Source organism: Cupressus sempervirens, chromosome 7, assembly GCF_028749045.1.
Source record: "Cupressus sempervirens isolate cs-2001-9-10 chromosome 7, ASM2874904v1, whole genome shotgun sequence".
In the NCBI taxonomy this organism is placed as follows: domain Eukaryota; kingdom Viridiplantae; phylum Streptophyta; class Pinopsida; order Cupressales; family Cupressaceae; genus Cupressus; species Cupressus sempervirens.
In genome coordinates, this window is record NC_143124.1 from 245267217 (window position 1) to 245289520 (window position 22304).

The 22304-nt window shown below is 32.4% G+C and overlaps 1 protein-coding gene across 3 annotated transcripts in view; it reads left to right on the forward strand.

Annotated features, from left to right (window-relative positions):
* LOC149546411 (putative protein arginine N-methyltransferase 6) overlaps positions 1 to 11540 on the forward strand; it is a 248429-nt gene extending 236889 nt beyond the window's left edge. For 2 of the 3 annotated variants that reach the window (XR_016353711.1, XM_089791185.1), the window contains 2 exons: positions 10620 to 10738; positions 10844 to 11540. Coding sequence is in view for 2 of the 3 variants with exons in the window: in XM_089791185.1 (XP_089647311.1) it covers positions 10620 to 10738; positions 10844 to 10913 (189 nt within the window). In the remaining variant the exon portion in view is untranslated. Of the gene's footprint in view, positions 1 to 10619; positions 10739 to 10838 lie in introns of all 3 variants that reach the window. The other variant, XM_089791186.1, reaches the window with a different exon arrangement.
* Positions 11541 to 22304: the final 10764 nt, after the last annotated feature.

The following is a 22304-nucleotide window of genomic DNA, read 5'->3' on the forward strand; positions in this document are numbered from 1 at the left end:
TATGTCCTTTAAAAAACACAAAACTGCTAAGATGCTTCGTTGTTTCTAGCATGGAAGTTTGCAAACTTGCATTGTGTGGGAAACAAGGAAGACTAACCATCCTCCTCAAATTGACATAGCCAATCTAATCAAGTCGACAGATGACTTCAAGAATGCAATTCTGAATGACAAATATTTTGGTAACACATGAGGTGTCTTTGGGGTTCCATATTGTAATGTTCCTATCTTTTTTAGCATCTCAGTGGAGTTCTTAGCCTTTACATTCTCCGAAAGCTAAGTGGGGAAATAAGGAGAAATTATTAAATTAATTTCTTATAAAGTCATTAAATAAATTTAAAATTAAAAGGCGACTTTATACTTAATTGATTTAATTAAAAGTGACTAAAGTTAAATAAATAAATTAATTAAAAGAATCTTCTAGAAGGAGGAATTAAATATTATTTTATTTCTTCTAGAAGGAGGTCCTTCTATTGGAGGAAAAAAAAAATAGGGAAGGCAGCCTTATTGTTGAGCATCAAATGTGTTGCTTCTATTCTTTTGGATAACTTGTGGAGCCAAGGGTTTCTGTAGTTGCTTCATTGATCGCTGGGAACGAACACTCCCAATGATTTGCATAACTGAGGTGGTGAAATATCTTTCGAAGGGTTGTGGGTGTTGGAGAAGACGAATTAGTCTTTTCATTGTGCCAAATTTTTGGCCTAGGGCCACATTTTTGGAGTAAGGAATAAGTTGGATATTGCTACAAGAACCCTGCTACAAGAACTTTGCTATAGTACCGCTGCTACAGTGTCGTCACTACAGTAACTTACTACAGTAATTCGCTACAGTGTCATTGCTGCTACAGGAACTTGGTACAGTAAAAATCTAGATTACCTTGAGCAGTTTTTCAGGTTCCTATCTATTTCATTTGTAATGCATGGAGGATAGATTTGAATATTTTAGGGCATGTGAAGAATTTAGAGATCATTTGTAATCTGATTTATATCAGAGTTTTACATCAGAATTGTTGCCCTAATGTCTTATTGATGTAGATGCATATTTTCTCATTTATAGTCAATGCTCTATGTTTCAAAAAATACAAAAACATTTGTTGTTGGTTGTTTGGAGTTTTGCAAGCATATCAATTAAAGTTTCGCATTTAGAAAGAAATCAGACTTTAGATCTGCAATATATATATATATATATATATATATATATATATCTCTTGTGTGCAAAGTGTTTGACAAAATTCTCAAGTTAGCAATCAGGAAATAAAAATCAGAATTGTATAGGATATTACAGTGGTATAAGAGCTTGCTTGCAAAGTGTTTGACAAAATGTCAAACAACTAAATTAGTAAAGAATTTGGTATTTGAAGTTATAACCTGTTGGGGATATTACAGTGGTATCAAAGCTTTGATCCTGCCATCTTGGAGGGTTGAGGTTTCATGTAGCCACTACGGTGGGTTTACACTCATAGGAGATCAAAACAAGAGCAAAATCAATTTGAGAATATACCCGTAGAAGAAATGGGTGAGAAGGGAGGAAAAGAGATGACAAGAAATAAAGGAGAATATGGTGGAGACAATGAAGAAAGAGAAGGATGAGAGTTCTTCAGACATTTGGCAGCAGAGCAGCAACGGATTGCTGAAGCTTTACAAAAACTTACTACAACAATACAGAAGATGAACCCACAGATCAAACAAAACCAAGTCCTAGATGCTGATAGGAGTATAGTACAACGAGATTCCTCCTAGATCATTCATAGGCCCACACACCCTACCTTTCTCAAGAATAAACATGAAGATTATAATGCTGAAGGAGAGGCAACATTTGCAGAGCATCTTATGACAACGAATGTTGAATGGGAATCATTGACACCAGAGGTTAGGGAACACCTATGCTTTGATAGATTGTGAAGTCAAAGGAGAGAGCATTATAAGACAAGGCGAGATTGAAGACCAATCAACCAAAACAAAGGTTTGAAGAATACAGAACACAATTTACTTTACCTATGTTTGATAGTAACAGGATAGTTGCAACTCAATCTTGGACTCATAAGCTAGATACTTTCCAGAATCTTTGACCCATGATAGAAGAGAATGATTTTAAAACAAAGGTTTGAAGAATACAGAACACAATTTACTTTACCTATGTTTGATAGTAACAAGATAGTTCCAACTCAATCTTGGACTCATAAGCTAGATACTTTCCAGAATCTTTGACCCATGATAGAAGAGAATGATTTTATGTCTTCTACTTCCAATCAGGTGTGTAAAAATTTATATGATGAATTTGATGGAAATGCAAATTTGAATCAGAAAAATAGTATGACAGCCTTGGGTAACGATTTGTCTACATCATCCTTACAAGAGGTTTCACAGGAGGTTATGAAAGTGACCGTGGTTGTTGACACTCAAGATACTGGTACCATAAATAGAGATTGCATAAACACTTCTGATTTTTGTGACATCAGTTATGAAATCTTGTATCCACAAAGGCCAAATGTTATCCTTGATATGTCACTTGGTAGTACTCAAGAAAGGGGTATTAATAACACAATGTATGATGGAGATTCATGCACTGATGAGTCTGATTTTTCAAATCAGACCTTAGCAAAGGAGGTTGAAGATTCAGTTGTTGACATGGAGCCCCAGGATTGTGAGCTAGAGGAACATGTAGTTGAGTTATCTATTGAAGGACATAGTAGCAGTACCCTGGATGTTGATAGCACACAACATAATGTGTCTAATTCAGACTCATCTCAGTCGGGGAGCTTGCTTTGGAATGGGCAATTACAAAGACCTCATCATTTGATTGAGCCACTTAAGGTGGATATGAAAGTTGATCCTCGACATAGTGGAGCAGCCTCTAGTATTTTGGTTACACATGATGAGGGTAAATCTTTACAATGTCATGATATCATTATTGATTTGTTTGAGGACAATTGTGTTATGCACCATCATTCTCATGAAGTAGAAGCTTGTGATAATCTGAAAGTCAGCATTGTGATATCATTCATTGATGGAAGTCCTACACCTATTAGTAAAGACAAAGATATCAATCATACGAGAGCTGGTCTGACATACTTTGGCATTAAAGAGGTAAAGAGGTTTAAAGAAATGAATGATGAATGGTTGTAAAAAGCTAAAAGTGCTAAATTGGTGGCTGCCAATACAAGAAAATGTCTCCAAGAAGTCAAAGGAAAGGTCAATCTCTTGAACATACAAAGGCAAAAGAGGATGGATAACATTAGAAGACTCTTGTTTCAAAAAGAGAATGGATCTGAAAATGCACCTCCAATGACAGCAATGAAGCTGATGAGTTTGGACGATTAAAGGATTTGTTAATGATTCCAAACATGAAGAAACAAGAACAGTTTGAGGGTTCTTCATGTGCGGTTGAAGTTGCTCACAGCTTGGAGACTTAGTTTAAGGTGAAGGAGGATGAGATTATTGCAGCATTATCTCATCATGACACTATGCACAAACAAATTGAGGATCATATTTCGGTAGTTCAGAAAAAGTTAGATCCAAAGGGGGAATCAACAACATCCCTAGATAGAGAAACGCTTAATGATTTGAGTAGAAAGAAGTTTTGTTTTTATTGCAAAGGGGTACATGATGCAAACTATGATTGTCCATTAAGGTCTAAGGGGAAGATTGACTGTGTTATGTGGGCATATAATGAGAATTCTGAACCTGAAAATTTAGATCAGAAATTTGATCAAGAAAGGTCTGAGCTAGCAAGATCAGAACATGAGGAAGAAAGGGATAAAAGGGAAGAGTCAATTCAGCTATAGGAAGCACATATCACTAACATACAACGTGAGGGATCCTTTACGATGTGTGGAATTTTAGTTGGGCAGAAAATCATTACCTTGCTTTATACAGGAGTTACACATAACTTCATTGATGCTTGGTTGGTTGAGAGACGCAACATACAGACGGAGGTATTTGAGGGTATAAGAGTAAAGGTTACGAATGGCTACACTGTTAGATGGGATAGGAAGATTTCAAATCTGCCCATGCATTTGAATAGCTTTGATTTTAATGCAGACTTTTACGTGGTAAACATGGGAGATGCTAATATAGTGTAATGTCCCCTTTTTAGCATTCATAGCATGATGTTGTCGTTAGCCTATTTCCCCACGGTCCCGTAGGCTAACTAGGACATTAAAGGGACTTAGAGGCCATTTGGCCTAGATAGTTTCAGTTGCAGGTCTTTCTGAGGGGTTTTGAGGCAACTTTGGGCATACTTACTATTTATAGTAAGTCATCTTGGACATGGTCGGACATCCAGGGGCAGCGGTATGTCGATGGTAATTGTTAAAAATCGACAAGAAGACTTGTTTATCATTGATAAGATTTGTTATGCATTGATAAAGCTATTTTATAAAGTTAAATTTAAATATTTAACTTTATTAATGCATAGACTATAGTTTGTGGGAAATATTTAAATTAAAAGAGTCCCCTTTATTTTATAACACATTGGAGACATAAGTTACATAAAGGGAGTTATCTTTTATCCCACATTGAGAAAACGAAAGATGGAGCTCTTGTCAGAACACTATAAAAGAAATGGAAGAGCTTTTAAGTATGCTTGGAAATATCAAAGAAATTGGGGAGTTTTCTGGAGATTGTCTCAATAGTTTGAAGGACGAAATCCCTTCAAGTTGGAAATCTTGACGCCATTGAAAGATATGGTCTTGAGATTCAACATAATAGCAATCCGAAAAAGCAGATACGAAAAAGTAGTCCGAAAAAGCGGAATCGAAAAAGCAGGCTGAAAAAGAGGGTACAAAAAAGCAGAACCGAAAAAGCAGGCTGAAAAAGCAGTTCGAAAAAAGAAAAGCAGAAGGGGCAGCATTGAAGGAAATTATTACAGCCATCTACAACTAGATTTTTTGGTTAGTACTGCTTTTTAGGGTGTTATAAGTTTCAGCTGTAAGTGTGCATTATACCAGCATTATCATTTTGTAATCCATGTAAATGCCAAAGTCTTGGCCATATTTCATGAGCATTGTATTTTTTATTGCAATTAAGAAGATAATAGTTGTTGGTGTCATTTAAGCAATTTAATATCATTATTTATCAGCTAGTTAGTTTGCATACCAACTGTTTGTAAAAATGTCGGTTGTAGGTGTTCATTTCTCATGCTTAGATCATATATATGCACTGAATATTGTCAAAATTAGTAGCACACTCATGTTAGGTCATTGTGTAGTCCATTGTAGTCTTCTAGCACAAGATTCTCATTGATGCAAATTGAAGAAAAAGTCATTTAAAGCCAGTCGAAATACTATATCAGTCATACGTCCCTTGCATGTGAATTGTTTGATGAAATTCTTTGAACTTTCATCAACATTTTTGAGAGAAGATTTGAGGAGGGCCATTACAGTGGTATCAGAGCTTGCTTGCAAAGTGTTTGACGGAATGTCAAACAATTGAAATATAAAGATTTTTGGTGTTTGAAGAAGTTATAACCTAGTGGGGTTATTACATAGAGTATTGTGGATGACATGGCTTCATGACATAGAGTGTGTTTTGATGCCAATACATGAGGAGCAGAAAAAAATGCTTATCATCTAGACATATAACAATTGAGGCAGTTTGTGTTGGTTTTTGTGTACAACAAATTGTGAAGGGATCATATTCCACATCTTGATATAGGTTTGGGTATTCTTGGCAAAGAGACCTTGCATATCCAGGAATTCAAGTGCGAGTTAGGTTTTAGAGAATTGTTGTACTTAGGACACATCATTAGCACACAGAGAGTACGCATAGATCTAGACAAGGTCAAGGCAATCATGGAGTGACCTATACCCGAGAGTCTCATACAACTTAGAGGAATTTTGGGCTCATGTGGTTTTTACTGCATATTTGTTAATATATATTCACGACATGCAACACCACTTTCTGATCTAACCAAGAAGGGATATCTCAGAAACTAATTTGCAAGGCAGAAAAATGGATGGGTTAAGTGGATATGTCTTTGCGAGTACTACTATAACACTACCTACCATCTTTCTATTCAGATGACACCATTTATGGTCTTGTATGGTTATGAGGCACCCAACTTTCTTGATTTGTTGATTAGTGATATTAGAATGCCTAGTGTTGGAGCTTTGCTGCAAGAAAATCAAGATATCATGAAGGCTCTTAAGGAGAATATTCAGAGAGCACAAAGCCAACAAAAGCAATATGCAGATCAAAAAAGTGAAAGTTCATTCGAAGTAGGAGACATGGTGTACTTGGTGATGCAGCCTTATAGACAGTCTAGACTAAAGAAGAACGGTGCAAGGAAGCTAGAGCCACGATACAATGGACCCTTTTGAATCATTAGGTGTATGGGTAAGGTTGCTTATGAGTTGAAGTTACCAACTGATATAGTAAGGTACATAATCTTTTTAATGTGTCATGCCTCAAGAAGGCGTTAGGACATTGTGTGGTTCCTTTCACAATTCTACCACCCTTAGATGATGAGGGTAAGTTGATTCTGGTACCTGAGGCTATATTGGATGTTAGGGAGAAACAGGTGAGGAGACAAGTTATTAGGGAATATTTGATCAAATGGAAGGACTTGTTGGTTGAGGATGTTACTTGGGAAGGTGAGGAAATTTAACAACCTCCGGAGTTGACATTGCTCGAGGACAAGCAATTTTAGGGAGGGTGGATTGTAATGTCCCCATCTTTTTTAGCATCTCAGTGGAGTACTTAGCCTTTACATTTTCCGAAGGCTAAGTGGGGAAATAAAGAGAAATTGATTAAATTAATTTCTTATAAAGTCATTAAATAAATTTAAAATTAAAAGGTGACTTTATATTTAATTGATTTAATTAAAAGTGACTAAAGTTAAATAAATAAATTAAAAGAATCTTGTAGGAGGAATTAAATATTATTTTATTTCTTTTAGAAGGAGGTCCATCTATTGGAGGAAAAAATAAATAGGGAAGGCAGCCTCATTGTTGAGCATCGAATGTGTTGCTTCTACTCTTTTGGATAACTTGTGGAGCCAAGGGTTTATGCAGTTGCTTCATTGATCGTTGGGAATGAACACTCCCATTGATTTGCATAATTGAGGTGGCGAAATATCTTCCAAAGGGTTGCAGGTGTTGGAGAAGACAAATTAGTTTTTTCATTGTGCCAAATTTGTGGCCTAGGGCCAGATTTGTGAAGTAAGGAATAAGTTGGATATTGCTACAGGAACTCTGCTACAATATTGCTGCTACAGTAACTTTGCTATAGTACCATTGCTATAGTGTCGTCACTATAGTAACCTGCTACAATAGTTCGCTACAGTGTCATTGCTGCTACAAGAACTTGGTACAGTAAAAATCTAAAGTCCCTTGAGCAGTTTTCTAGGTTCCTATCTATTTCATTTGTAATGCATAGAGGATATATTTGAATATTTTAGGGTATGTGAAGAATTTAGAGATCATTTGTAATCAGATTTATATTAGAGTTTTACATCAGAATTGTTGCCCTAATGTCTTATTGATGTAGATGCATATTTTCTCATTTATAGTCAATGTTGTATGTTTTAAAAAAATACAAAAACATTTATTATTGGTTATTTGGAGTTTTGCAAGCAAATAAATTAAAGTTTGGCAATTTGAAAGAAATCAGACTTTAGATCTGCAATATATATATCCCTTGTGTGCAAAGTGTTTGATGAAATTCTCAAGTTAGTAATCAGGAAATAAAAATCAGAATTGCACAAAATATTACAGTGGTATAAGAGCTTGCTTGCAAAGTGTTTGACAAAATGTCAAACAACTGAATTAGTAAATAATTTGGCATTTGTTGAAGTTATAACCTGCTGGGGTTATTACACATATACCATAGTTGTGGGTAAAGAAATCTCCCCAATTGAAATCCCAAGATTCTTCTTTGAGCAGGCTTAAGAAATTCTAGCACATCTTGGGATTCTCTCCTGTGGGACAAGCATGTATCTTATGATTTTCTGCACAAAATACACTTGGAAAATGACAAAATCAGAGTAGAGGATATTTCCTTTGTTGTCCTGAAGTCTAATTTGCAATTTATCATCCCACATATGTCTTCTTCTAAATAGGAACATGTGACAGATGAGAGAATACAACCGGGAATCAAACTTGTTCCCTGGTTGTGGGTAAAGAAATCTCCCCAATTGAAATCCCAAGATTCTTCTTTGAGCAGGCTTAAGAAATTCTAGCACGTCTTGGGATTCTCTCCTGTGGGACAACCATGTATCTTATGATTTTCTGCACAAAATACACTTGGAAAATGACAAAATCAGAGTAGGGGATGTTTCCTTTGTTGTCCTGAAATCTAATTTTCAATTTATCATCCCAGATATCTCTTCTTCTAAATAGGAACATGTGACAGATGAGAGAATACAACTGGGAATCAAACTTGTTCAGGTTTGCTTTGACCTTGAGAAAACTCTCATTCATTTCATCTTCTAAAAATCCAGCAAAGTCAAACTGTGTTTTTCGTTGGGTCTTGGCTCTGTGCACCCAGTCACATAAGGCCCAGTGGCATTGCCGCTTGGGCATTAATACCTAATATCTGACACAAGGCCCAGTGTCTTCACAAAATAGTCTTCAAAAGGCTACTTTCCCATTTGAGAAATTGAATCTGGTTTCCTTTTTGCATCCTTCTATTCAAACTGAGGGTTCTTCTAAGCAATTTATCACGTGTCCCATAATTCATCTCAAGTTTCTTCAAATCTATTCTTATTGATGCACCTTTGTTCATATTGAGAACACCATCAATCAACCACTTATCTATATCAATGAATGTAGTGCCATTTGCTGCTATAATTGCTCTTTTGCTAGCATCATACATTTATCATACCTTTGCACAAATAATTTCATCAAGTCAGCATCCACAAATCATTTGAGACTGAGAGCTTGCCCATGTCCAAATTCCATCCATTACTCATGGGAATCTTAGGCTCTCTCTTTCTGTAGAAGTGATTAAATGACTGCCACCACATCTCTGGTATCTTGGCATCCCTTAGACCAGTTATGTTATCCAGTAACCTATCATCTAAACATCCAGGTCCTTGAACAGGATGTGGGACTCTCTTGCCATCCAATTGTTTTACTAAGTCTTTATATACCTTTCTGGAAGGAGCCTTCTTACTACTCTCTACTTTTTTACACAAGTAGTTAGATCAAATCGGTTCATTGCAAGTCAAAAGACACATCATGTCAAGCTGTTGCTTTTTTTATTGGGTTGTACCCTCATACTGCTAGAATTGTCAGGGTCGAGTCTTTCCCTTAGAATCAATATATGGAAACTCGTGTCTAGGGGAACCCACTTTCTTAAAGGTGAATAGATCAAATGTTTAAAAAGCTAATCTTCATTGATTTCGAAATCTTTTCATCCTGGTTATTCAATCACACTCAATCTTGAAACATCAACAAAGAAGATTCAAAGTGTGAAAACATCTAATCACAGACTGAGAATGCACATGAATGCAGTAAATTCCACGACTGGAGTATCTCAAAATTTGACTGTTGAAAGACCGTTATGTTTGCATCAATCATTTAAAGTCATCAAAAGTTTTCAAGCTCTAGTGTGAGTTGCAGATGAAATTACAGTTTCTAACTGAAATTGACGATGCCACAATTTGAGTGGTAAATGTAAAATAAGCAAATCACAGCACGTTTTCAGCAGTTATGCTCAAAATTCAATCTTGTTTTAGTCCTAGGAGCTTTTTGGAGTTGAAAGTGTGTTTAAAGTTACTTCAGTAAAAGCCTAGGTCATCTATGTCGAAACCCTACATGTGAACAAGTCAATTGAAAAATGCATAAAAATGTAGAGATGAGTAAGAAGGCTCCTCCCAGAAAGGCAGATGGAGACATAAAAGTGATTGGATAGCGAGAGAGTCCTACACCCTGTTCAAGGAAACCTATCACCTAAACCTCCAGGTCCTTGAACAGGGTATGTGACTCTCTTGCCATCCAAGTGTTTATTGTTGGCAACACAATAACACTATTAAAGTTCAAAATACAATAATGAGCATGGATTTTATGATGTTTGACTAGATAGGAAATGACTATTGTTTTCACTAAGTGTCAATAGATGAATAATTTTGTATGGGTACTAAGTTTCACTGATTTGTTTTTCCTATGCTGTTTTCTTTTATTTATGTTTTTCTTTTCCTCATTTGGGAGGTGTCTATGAAGAAAATTCATATACAAGATGACCTTCCTGGCCATGTTTGAATTGAATATGGTAGGCCACAGAAAACCCAGCTGCCTTCCAGGTGTATTTTGCCCTTATCTGAATCTCATAATGATAACATACATGCCAGCAGTGGGCAACTTCCTGATTTATTATCAGGGAGGAACTTTTCAATAAGAAGCATTTTGTACCTTCATGGAATAGAGGTCTTTGCGAAACCAGTATGGTAGCATATCACATTTGCAAGAATGTTATCCTGAAAGTTGTGTTGTTTGCATTTAGGTTCTTTATTGTTACAGGGAAAACAGCTTAAACAGTTTGCATCTGATCTGCTGATTAACCAAACAGAGAGTTTTAAGTCATCTATTTAAGATCCCTTTTACTTCTTTTTATTTCTTCTATATTTGTCTATGAAAATAATCCTGGCTTTGATGTTCATGGTATATAATCCATTTTTTGCAGACTTTACTCTATATTTTTGACCCGTTAGAAGTCAAGCAAGATCAAGCTATTAATGGTTCTGTTAAATTGTCACAAAGCAAGGAGAATCCACGCTTTCTCAACATACACTTGGAGTACAAGTAAGTACTGTTCCATTTACAATTTGTGGACACAAGAAACAGCATTTGCAATGTCTGTATGATCCAATATGTTTCTAACCATTTCTGATGGTTAATTCAGTTCAGGAGGCCGGTGCTTTGTAAAGGAATCTTTTATGCGGTGATTTTTTCGGCATGGATTTGTTTGGACACATAGGGAGCACTCTTACGAATTGTTTAATTTGGTTTAATCTGGTATATTGTTGGTTTCCACAATTTTGTCCTCTTAGGTTTGATGTTGGGTGCTCGTCAGATGTATGTGCTAGCACCCTGGTTATTAAGAAAAGAGTACTAATGCATGTCCAGAGTTTGTCGATGCATGCACGGGATATGATACACTTAAGATTTTGGTACGTTGCTGAGGTTTTACCAATATGAAAATGACGAATTTTATCTTGAATTAGTCTTGTGCATACAAAATGCCAACTCATTGAAGGACCACTTGTAATGATGAAAGGGCTCAATTTTGAAACATTTGAGTTGAATCTTATGTTGATATGGAATGGGTTTTCCAAGAAATTGGAGTTGTGGACATCTTTTTTGGTGCCCAATCTCTTTTCCACTGTACTTGAGAACACGACATATAGATTTGTCACGATTTACTACATGGCTTCTGTCAGCCAAGTCATATTCCTTGGACATGGGTGCAACAGGAATTGAGACCTCTTGTCGCAATTGTCATTTTGATATATCCTCACCGCTACTTTTGCAAAATTAAATTTTTTTACGGTGTACAGCAAAACTCGAAATCTAAAGGAACTTAATAAAATTCTTTTTGGTTGAATATCTTTTGCAGAGTGGATGTATGAGTAACCATTTCTGTTTTTTTTCCACATGGGGATGTGATCATGATTCATACTGAAAAAGTTGAGCTTAAATCATAGTAACGAATGAATGCAAGAAAGATTTTAACGATGTCCACGAGACTAAATAGTGTATGGGACAGAAAAACATTCAGCTTAAAATATAGTTACGAATAGATGCAAGAAAGATTTTGATGATATTCACGAGACTAAATAGTGTATGAGATAGAAAAACGTCCTCGTGCTCTTTTCCATGTTGAACCTCCTATCGTCCATGAACCTCCTATTATGAAATTGACAAGGAAGTTAGCCATCTGGTTGAATTAACTAGTGCATGTTCTCAACCTTCCAGTCCTGTTCATAAGCAAAAGAAATATTCTCTCTTTACACTATTATATTAATATCACTATATTCAATACTTCAGTAATATATTAATATCAATATGAAGTCACTTTTTCCATATATATTAGACAGCCTGTATTGAATAGTAAGACCGTGTCATATGCTACACAAGTCTACAAACATGGTGGATTGATAAGGAAAAATCATATTACATGAAAGGAATCACTTCCGCAAATTGTATATTTCAAAAACTCAACAGTTTTGGTTGACCGAAACTATATTACAAAAGATTAATTACTAATAATTTAGAATTGTGGGAAATTAACGCCTCTTATATATGATAACAAATAATGGTGGCATTAGAGAAATCAACGATCATTTAGATTTGTGGAAAATAGATGGCTCTAATATGATAATATCGAAGTCTATAGACGATAGAGAATAGAGAATTGGTGCCGCGCAATCTAGACACGACCTAGAAGTGGAAGAAAGAGGTGAAAATAGAAATCTGAAAAAGTTTCTCAAGGCAGTAACATGGAAAAAGTAATGTAAAAAAAGGATGAGGTTTAAGTCTTGGCAACCTGCTCTCAATGTAAATACACTAAGACGAGCAAAATTGATACCCGAAGAAAGTGAGCCGAGTCTTTCTATACTAAAGGTCTTAGTAAAATATTGTGGGACTAAAACCCATTTTAAGAAAGCTGTGAAATGTTTTATTTTGACGTAGGAATCACAATCAAAATTTGTAGCTCCTACAAGCTATTTGGTTCTTTGATAAGATAAGAGATAAGAATAAACTGAGACAATCTTCTGACTAAACCACCTTTAGTAATTCAGATATATTTTTGTGCAAACTAATGATAAATCCCCCTAACTTCTCATTGTTCTCCGCGTTGAATAAATTATGCCAAGAGCTTCTACATATAATATCTGCAAATTTGAACCTAATGTCCTTGTATGCACATATTCTAACATAAAGTGTTGTTCTGTTTCCACCTTCCAAGCATTGCAAAATGTGCAAATTCTCTCTTCCCAAGACTCTTTTGGTCTCTTCCATTGACCGGCCTCACATAGGAGTTGATGAGAGTTGGTTCTGAGCTCTGCAATGAGACTTTTAGCTCTCGAAGAAATGTTGGCTCCTATGTATGCCTTTTGGAGTTGATCACATGTGACGTTGAATTTGCTGATGTAATAAGCTTTTTTCCTTCCAAGTCCATTACCCCAAATGCTCTTATAGAATTTCTCCTTAACAAAGAGCTTTATTTCTTTATTATTAGTGGGACACATATTAAAAAAGATATTCTATTTGCACATCCATTTGATGTTTTGTTGCATCCATGTCTTTTTACGTTTGCACAATGCATCATTAAAAACCATTTTAGGCCATCTATCTTCACATATTTTTACATTTTTAAAGTTCCTTTTAGGTAGCTAATGAAGCGAATCATAGCAATTGCCTCAATAGGTGCAACCCCCACTTCACTTAACATAATATCACATGAGATGGTGTTCTTGATTTTAAACTTACTTGTATTCAAATGCTTGAGTAAAATTAAGTATTTTCTTTTCTAAGGTGTAATTTTATTTTTTTGCCATTTTAAGTGAAGGATTGTTTTATATTGATAAAAAATTATATAATTTGGTTATCACTATATTATTGGGAGCATGTGAGGCAGCTTTGAGTGCCTTATACAAAAGTTAACTCTAATCTCTAAACAATTAGAACACGGGAGAGCTTGTATTCTACAATCATACATCTCATTATATTCATTTGACTTTACTAACCTAAGTGTGTTTGACACAACCAAAGTTGAGTGTCTCTAAGATTTAATGTGTTCATATTTTAATCAGAATAATTTTTCCTTGTTGATTGTCATTTATTTTAGTTATAATTAGGATTATCTATTTTTGTATTGGTTCTCGATTTCAACTGTTAAGTATGAAAAAGGGTTAGTGACTTGCATACTTTTAATAGTTTTCTTATGTGCATATTTTGAATGGTTTAGTTACAAATATTAAATGATGCTCAATTTTAAAATGTGGATGTTTCTTGCACTATTTATTATGATATGTAATTTGAAATTGGTATGAGTGAAATTAAAAATTAATTAGTTGAACATATGTAAATAATAAATATATAGTAACTTTTCCCTATGCAACTCTTCAATTTGCAATTTTTCCTGCTTGCTGTTGTTTGAATTTGCATGGCTCAGAGTTGCAAATTTTTCCACCTGCTGTTGTTTGAGTTTGGATGGCTCATGAGGGCTTCCTGTTGGTTGACTTGGGTACCTATGTTTTCTCGAACCTTATCTTGGTGCTTACCTCCAACCAAAGGGCATAGGGGGGTCAATCCAATGTGTTCAGATCTAGTGTGTTGGTTAATGGAGTTGACTCTGTGAGGATTGAGTCAACTGAAGATTCTTTGGGAGATGACTTCGTCTTCTTGGGAGGGTCCCCCAAAAGATCTCCTCTGATCAATGTGTTGTCAAAGGTTGACTTTATTGGTGCTTGTTTGAGATGGAAAGATACCTTGGTGAAGTTGGTGGTTCTCCCTCTGATGATCCTAAAAATTCTAAAGCCTAAAGGTCTTGAAATCTTTTTGCCACAGTGTGTAGTGGAGAGTGTCTCATCTTCGCTAGGATGCTATTTGATGGGTTGTTTCATTGCTTTTAGGCCTTCGATTGAGATGGTTCAGAAATGGATTGGCTAAAAATGGAAGGTAAAAGGGAGTGTAAGTGTTTCAGTGATGACCAAGGGGTTGTTTTTCTTTAAATTCATGGAATGAAAGATCTAGTTATGATTTTTTTCGAGACCTAGCACTATGGGAAACATTGGTTGGCAATTGCTAAGTGGCACCCATGGTTTGCTCTATCCACAAAACTTTGCAGGCTTGCTCCCATTGGGTAAGACTTCCTAGCCTTCCCTCAGTGTTGTGGGATTAGAAGATCTTTGTTGGGTTTGGAACTCTTTTCGTCACTATGTTTTTTATTGACACTGTCACCCTATAGAAATCTAGATTAGTGTATGCTAGATTTTGTGTGAATGTGGCGATTAACAAAACTTTGCCTAACTATGTTACCCTTAACACCAAGTGGGGGGGAACAACAAACCATAGTGTATGAAAATGTTGGGTTATATTGCCAAATCTATTCTATGTTTGGTAATGTGATTTTAGATTGTAAGGTTCGAGGCCAAAGGAGGAGAAAGTGGGTTCTCCTAGGATTGTGAAAGAGAGTGTGGGACAAGGCCAATCTTTGTCCATACCACCTCTAAAATCTCCAGTTACAAAACTTGTTAAAAGACATGATGATTTGTTCAACTTTGGGGTTAGTTCTGAAGGATGTGTGGAGAACAATATTGAGGACTACCCTTTCTTACAAGGGATTGATGACTTCTTAAGATGCCTATTAGCGACATGAAAACTAATATCCAAATTGAGGAAGTCTTTCTAGAGGAAGGATAAATCAAAGTTTGAAGGAAGTTTAGGCTCCTAAAGGAGACACTGCTGAAACAATTGGCAAAAGAAGTTTGAGTGTCACCAAAATGGCCAAAAGGTAGATTGGGGAGAGTGTTTTGGCTCATCTACTCCTAAAAGGGACATGATGTCCCCTTCCACCATGGTCCCTCTTAAGGAACTCACCAACTTGGTTGGTAGTGATATGTTGGCAACCTATCGATCCCTTCCTCACCATAAGGTAGTGATGGTAGTGAGTGACAGATTCCAAAGAAAAGACAAGAGGTAGCAAGAAGGTTGATGTTGGTGTTGCGGTTAAATAAGGTAGACCAAATAGCAAGAGTACAAGGACAAAACAAATTGCAAGGGAAGTTGCCAGTGGAAGACAATCGACCTTGGACATTGTCTCAAAGGTAAGAAATGAAGCTTTTTACTTGGAACATGCAGGGATTGAATAATCCCCCAAAACAACAGGTTGTTAAACAATATATCATGTCTCTTAAGATTGATGTTTTCTTTATTCAAGAAGTAAAGATGTCTTGCTCAACTTTTCTAAGTTGGTGGAAAAACTATGGTCGAGAGTTGGTTCTGGCTATAGTGAAGTGGAGGGTGCTTCAGGTGCTGTTGCTACCCTTTGGAATCCTAATGTGTTATCAGGTAGGACTTTGTTGAAGATTAAATTTTTTTCTTATCATGGAACATTCTAGCTGCAATAAGACTTGGAACATTGTTACCATCTATGCCCCCATTACTTGGGTGGGAATGAAAGTTTTATGTGACAATTTTTTGCCTTTTTAGCTAGAAGTGCTAATAAAATGGTTATGCACATAGGAGACTCTACTACTCCTTTATATCCTTGTGAGAAACAGGGGGGTGAATGATTTTATAAATAGTATGCAAGGTTTGTTGAAGTTCATTGACTTTAATGATTTAATGGATATGGATCTACATGGGCCTCCCTTTACTCAGTCTAATAATAGAAAATGGCATGATCTTATTCAGGTTAAGTTGGATTGACATTTGCTAACTACCTCCACTCTTTGTGCTCTCAAGATTCCTTTATTTCAAAGGAAGCCGAGAGTTATCAAGACTTTAATTTCTAGAATATATAGTTAATTTTATCAATAGTTAAATTGCAGTATGTAGTCATGTTCAGAATCGAATAAATATTTGGTGGTAATTTTCATATTCAATCCGTATTGTACTTGTGGTAGGCTAGTAATATTGCATTCACATTTACAATTTTATTTAGTGAATTAGTTTATAATCTATCAAAGAATCATAATGAATTATTTTTTGATTAATAAAATATTTATAAATTTTACATACTTATTTATAAATATAATTTATTCAAATAATTATTAAACGAAAATAGATAAATTTTTGAAATCACAAGACTTTAAACTACAAGTTCTAAAAATGTGATATAGAAATGGTAGCATCTTCACTAAATTGAATGTAGTGCTCTTAAAATTAATTAGAAAACAAATGCAATGCTCTTAATTTTTTTGATATTCCTATAGATAACTTCAAAACCTTCTTGAATGTTTTAATGATAAAACTATTAAAAAATTAATTTAATATAAAATGCACCTCTATTGTTGTAAATAAATCTATTATAACATATCTAATAATTTTTTTCATAATTCTTTTATTAAATATACTTTAAGATTTTAAATAAATGTACGATTAATCTATAATTAATCGTAATGGATGACTTAAAAATATTAAAATCTTACATTTTTAAAACAATTTAAGCACTTAATTGTTAAATAAAACACATTCAACAATTTTGAAATATAAATACAACAATGTCAATTTTGATTTTGTTTTTGAAAAATATATTCTTTATATTCATCATATACAACTAAATAATAATCTAGACACTAAGACAAGTTATAAATTTTGATGTTGTCATTTTTACTATATTTCGATGTTTAACTGATTGTGAGCAAATTAAATGTTTAAATTAATTAGTTTACCATTTAAAACTTTTAACAATGAAATTCATAGACACAAAATAGTTTGAATTAATTATATCTTTGAAAAATGTTTTAATTAATTAGTTTGTTGTTAAAAACTTTTAACAATGAAATTCATAGACATAAAACAGTTTGAATTAATTATATCTTTGAAAAAGGTTAAATTTAATAGACCATATTTATAATATTTAAATTAATTAATTTGATGTTGTGCTTTTAATTTTTGTGAAAAGAAAATTTTATATTCATATATACATTCTTATTTTATTATTTCTTAAGTTACCATTCAAATTATGCAAATTCATATTTAGTTTATATTAAAAATAATGTAGTCTTTGTGTACTCTTAATAAATTTATTGTTTACATAATCTAATAAGACGGCTTAAAAAATACAATATGAATGTTATATTTGTGCCTTCCTTTTAACTATTGACACAATGTTGGACAATATTTCCTTTGCATTCTTTCACCTTCTAGCGTTTACCAATGTCGGGCTCAAGTTCACCGAGAGTTTTGTATAACATACTAAATTGCTTTCTCCTTAATTAGTTTCTACCAATTAGAAATAATTGTTTATAGAAATTATTTTTCTCAAATTTAATTGATTGATTTTGTTTGGCCTTATGTATACAATTGATGAGTCCATAAAATATATTAAAACATTTTTAAAGAATTTTGGTACAATTAAGTGAGCAATAACAACTTTACTTTATTAAGAAATTAAATTTTATTTTTACTTGAACCAATAAAACTCATACATCCGATCAAAATATTAATGAACTACTCTTTCTTAAATTATCTACAAATAATTATTATATTTACATATTAAAATATTCTCTTAGTTTTAAAGGATATTATAAAATAAAATATGTTAATCTCTTAAATTAAAAATGTATTCTATTTATAAACTCCCATTTGATACTTGACACACTTATGCTAGGTTGGGAATTTAACAATCATCTAGATAATTTTTGTATCAAGTTTGACCATTTTAATGTCGTTTTAATAGTATACATAATTTGATAAGATAACCTAATGATGGTTTTATATTTTATAGCATGGAAGAAAAAGTAAAAATAAAAACTATTGTTGAAAATGAAAATTTGCAATACAAATATAAAATATTATCATTAAAATATAGTCAAATAATTTTTACTTCCTATAAATAATTAAAATGATTATTTTTTTAATCTAACCAAGATTCAAATATGTTGCATCATACAAAAAATATTTTATAATTTTTTGCAAATATTATATTCGCATATTGAACATTATATTTTGCATATTAATGCTTAAAAAAAAATTCAATATTAAATTTTACATGTCATAAATGACTTTGTAAGCTTCTTTTAATATACATTTTACCTAGTAATCATCTTAATAAGATACTTAAACTATTTTGTATAATACACACTAAGATAGTTATTTTATCAAAATTTATTTCAAGACAATTAGTTTTACTTGAACTAATATCTTAATTAATATTTTAATTTTTTTTTCTTAATTATTATAAAGATATAATATTGTGGCAAAAGTACTAAATTTATTATTTAAATTCTAATTGCTAATTATATTGAAACTACAATGGAAAACAATCCACTTGTTAATATTGCTTTTTATATTTGATCATATTATTATTATTAGTACTTGCTCGTAGGCTAAGTACTATTGTGTCATTTTTTGGATTACTTAAGTTAACTTGTTATTAAATGAGTTTTATTCTACCACTAAAAATTCATTTCATTCCATATTTTTCTATAAATATTATGTTTATGAAGAAATACATGTCAATTTTTTAACTTTACAATTTTTATATATTAATTTTCTAGCTTTTAATTAGATGAAAGAATTAGAGCCTTATATGCGAATTTGTGAGTTTGCGAGAAGTGTTTTTTATAGAATATTTGTATTGTTTCTCTTATCCCTAATGTTTAGCACATTCATCATCTATTTTGTTTCAATTATTGTATATAGATTTTACAATAGTAAATTATATATTATAATAATATAATCAATAATTTGATATTTCTAATTTTCTAGAACTATTATAAATAATTTTTTTAATTATAAAGAAATAGATTGAAATAATTTTTGATTTTTTTAAAAAATATTTATTTTAATTATTTATTACAATTCTTAGGTGAGTGTAATTCCCTTCAATTCTTGAACTTTTGTTTGAATAATTTATTATATTAAAAAAATTAATACTGTTGTTAAATGTTTTATATTATATTTATTTCATTCATCCACTATTAATATTTATTAAATAGTTCTTTCAATTTTTATTATTTAAGTTTTAGTATTATATTATACAATTTTTAAAAATAAAATATTATAAAACAAAATTGAATACACATTTTTTCAAATTATTTAGCATAGTACACAAAAAGCATTCTTTCAATTATTATATTTAATTATATATTGTCAAAATAGAAAATTATTATTCAACTATTTCATATGTATTATGATGTGTTAATCTTATGTGAATTAATGTGTTGGTTACAAAAATTGATGCTTCTTTAATTTGAACAATTTGCCCACAACTACATGATTGTACAAAATGAATTATATATAAAATATATTTGAAAAACATTGAATATGATTATTAAAAATTATGAAAGTACACATTAATATATTTCATACATATAATAAATATATAATAAAATTACAACTAATTTATATCAAAATTAAAACTAATACAAGGCAAGTACTAAGCCACTATGTGGAAGTTGTTGTATTTGCGATAGGCTAATACTATTGCAATCACTTCTAGTTACCTCGATCAATATTTTGAATTTATGGAAGTGCTACCCTATTCTAAGGCCAAGATAAATAAACATTAGAAGATAAAACACATTTAATTATTTTTAATTTAAATAACATTGAATTAAATATCAATTCACTTAAATACAACTATACTATAAAGAGTATAGATAAATTACAAAGTCTTTAATGATACACTAACATACAAATAATGATATTATTTTAAAAATATTTAAATACCAAGTATTTATACAAAATTACATAAAATTATTTTTTATGATAGATATTTTTATATTAAAAATATTTAGATGAAATACTTTAAGAAAAATACAATAATAATTTTTCCAATCTTTATTATTATATTTTAATCAATACTATCTACTTAATTAAACTACAATAACTTGCATAAAATACAAGCCACTAAATGATACTTGTTTATGTTGAAATTATATTATCATCTATTTACTAAATCTTTATTAAAATATGATACTAAATATTATATTAGTATTATGTTTGTTCATTGACATATAGTATTATCAATTTAATTTACTATGATATTATTACAATAATTTAAAATAATTTATTATTTCAAAATAGGAAACTTATAGTAGTGGTGAAAGTATCCAATTTTTTAATTACACCGATTCATCACCTCCCCCCAATGTTGCCTAGTATTAACATTGACTATATGCCAACTTGCTAAAAGATTTTGTGTGATTAACATGGTGTTAATGTTGGGGACACACCTAAGTTTAATATTGAATTGGTGTTATGCATCAGGTGATATAAATCATGAATGACATGGTTCCTATGCATGGACCAAACTAAATGACAAACAAGGTGAGCTCACTTTTGTAGATGTAGGTAGAAAATTATTATTCGAAAAATGCAATGAATCTCAAAGGGAAGCCCTAATACACCCAAGTAAGAAATAGTAGCTTGGTAGAATGTGCAAAGGACTCTACCCCATTAAGGTATCCATAACTATAACTACTTAAAAAAAAAAAAATATTAAATAACCGCAAACAAATTATTGCACACAAAATCACAATTGCAGGTTTATGTCATTATAAATGAACCAAGATATGGAAGATTATGGTCATTCAAGTTAGGATCAACCAATAACAAAAGATTAAATGAAAAAGAAGTCCTCTTGACCAAGTGGTCATTAAATCCAAAGTTCCTACCCTAAATAAGTATTGATTTATGATATAGGATTGATTATTCATATTAGGAAGGATACATCCTGAAGGGTTGTTAAATGGATTAATTAAGGAATGATGTACAAAGTTAAAAGAAATGAAAGGAATAATCAACAATATTAGTTTGTCTTAATATTGATTTGAGAAAGCACATGTGTTGTCAATGTGTCTACAAAAGAGTCATGATCATATAAAGCTCATTGAAAAAATGGATCAAATAGAAGGAGATTGGAAGATAATGTAGTGAATAAGATGCTAGAAGATAAGAGGGATTAAATATGATGAAAGAAAGGAAAATGGGCTAGAAATAATTACAAAAGTACAATTGGATTGGATGTATAAATTTAATTAGATGGATAATGGATAGAATGGATGGAAGGGAATGAATGAAGTGGACTAAAAGATGAATAGAGTTGATATGCAAGTATTGGTTGTATGGGTTGAAATATAGATGATAGAATATATTGGGGCCAATGAAAAGAGAGAACACAGGTATTATAACGGATGGACATAGGTGAGGTAGACTATATGAATGGAAGATAGAGGGATTGAATGAATTGTGGAAGGACATGGGAAAAACATGGGGAATAGGAGGATGAATATCTAAGGGCTATGCTATAAGACAATGAAATGCCCCAGACTAATGGTAGGAAAATGAAGAATGAAATGATGGATAAAAATAGATGCATGAAGCTGATGGATAATGTATAAAGCATATTTATTGAGGAAGTGAAGGCTTGTGTTTTCTAAAGCACATAGATATTTTAGTGAAGATTAGTGATTTGAAAGTGGAAGGACTATAGATAAAGGATATAAGATGGAGAATATGGATAGGATAGGGATAATGACATGGAAGATATGGATGACAACAAATAAAATGAAATGGGGGAAATTAGTGGGATAATAAATATCAAAGACATGGAAAGAAGTATGAGCTAATATAGGATTATGAAAGTAAATGAAGTAATGGGACAAGGACTATGAGATGGAGGGTATAGGGT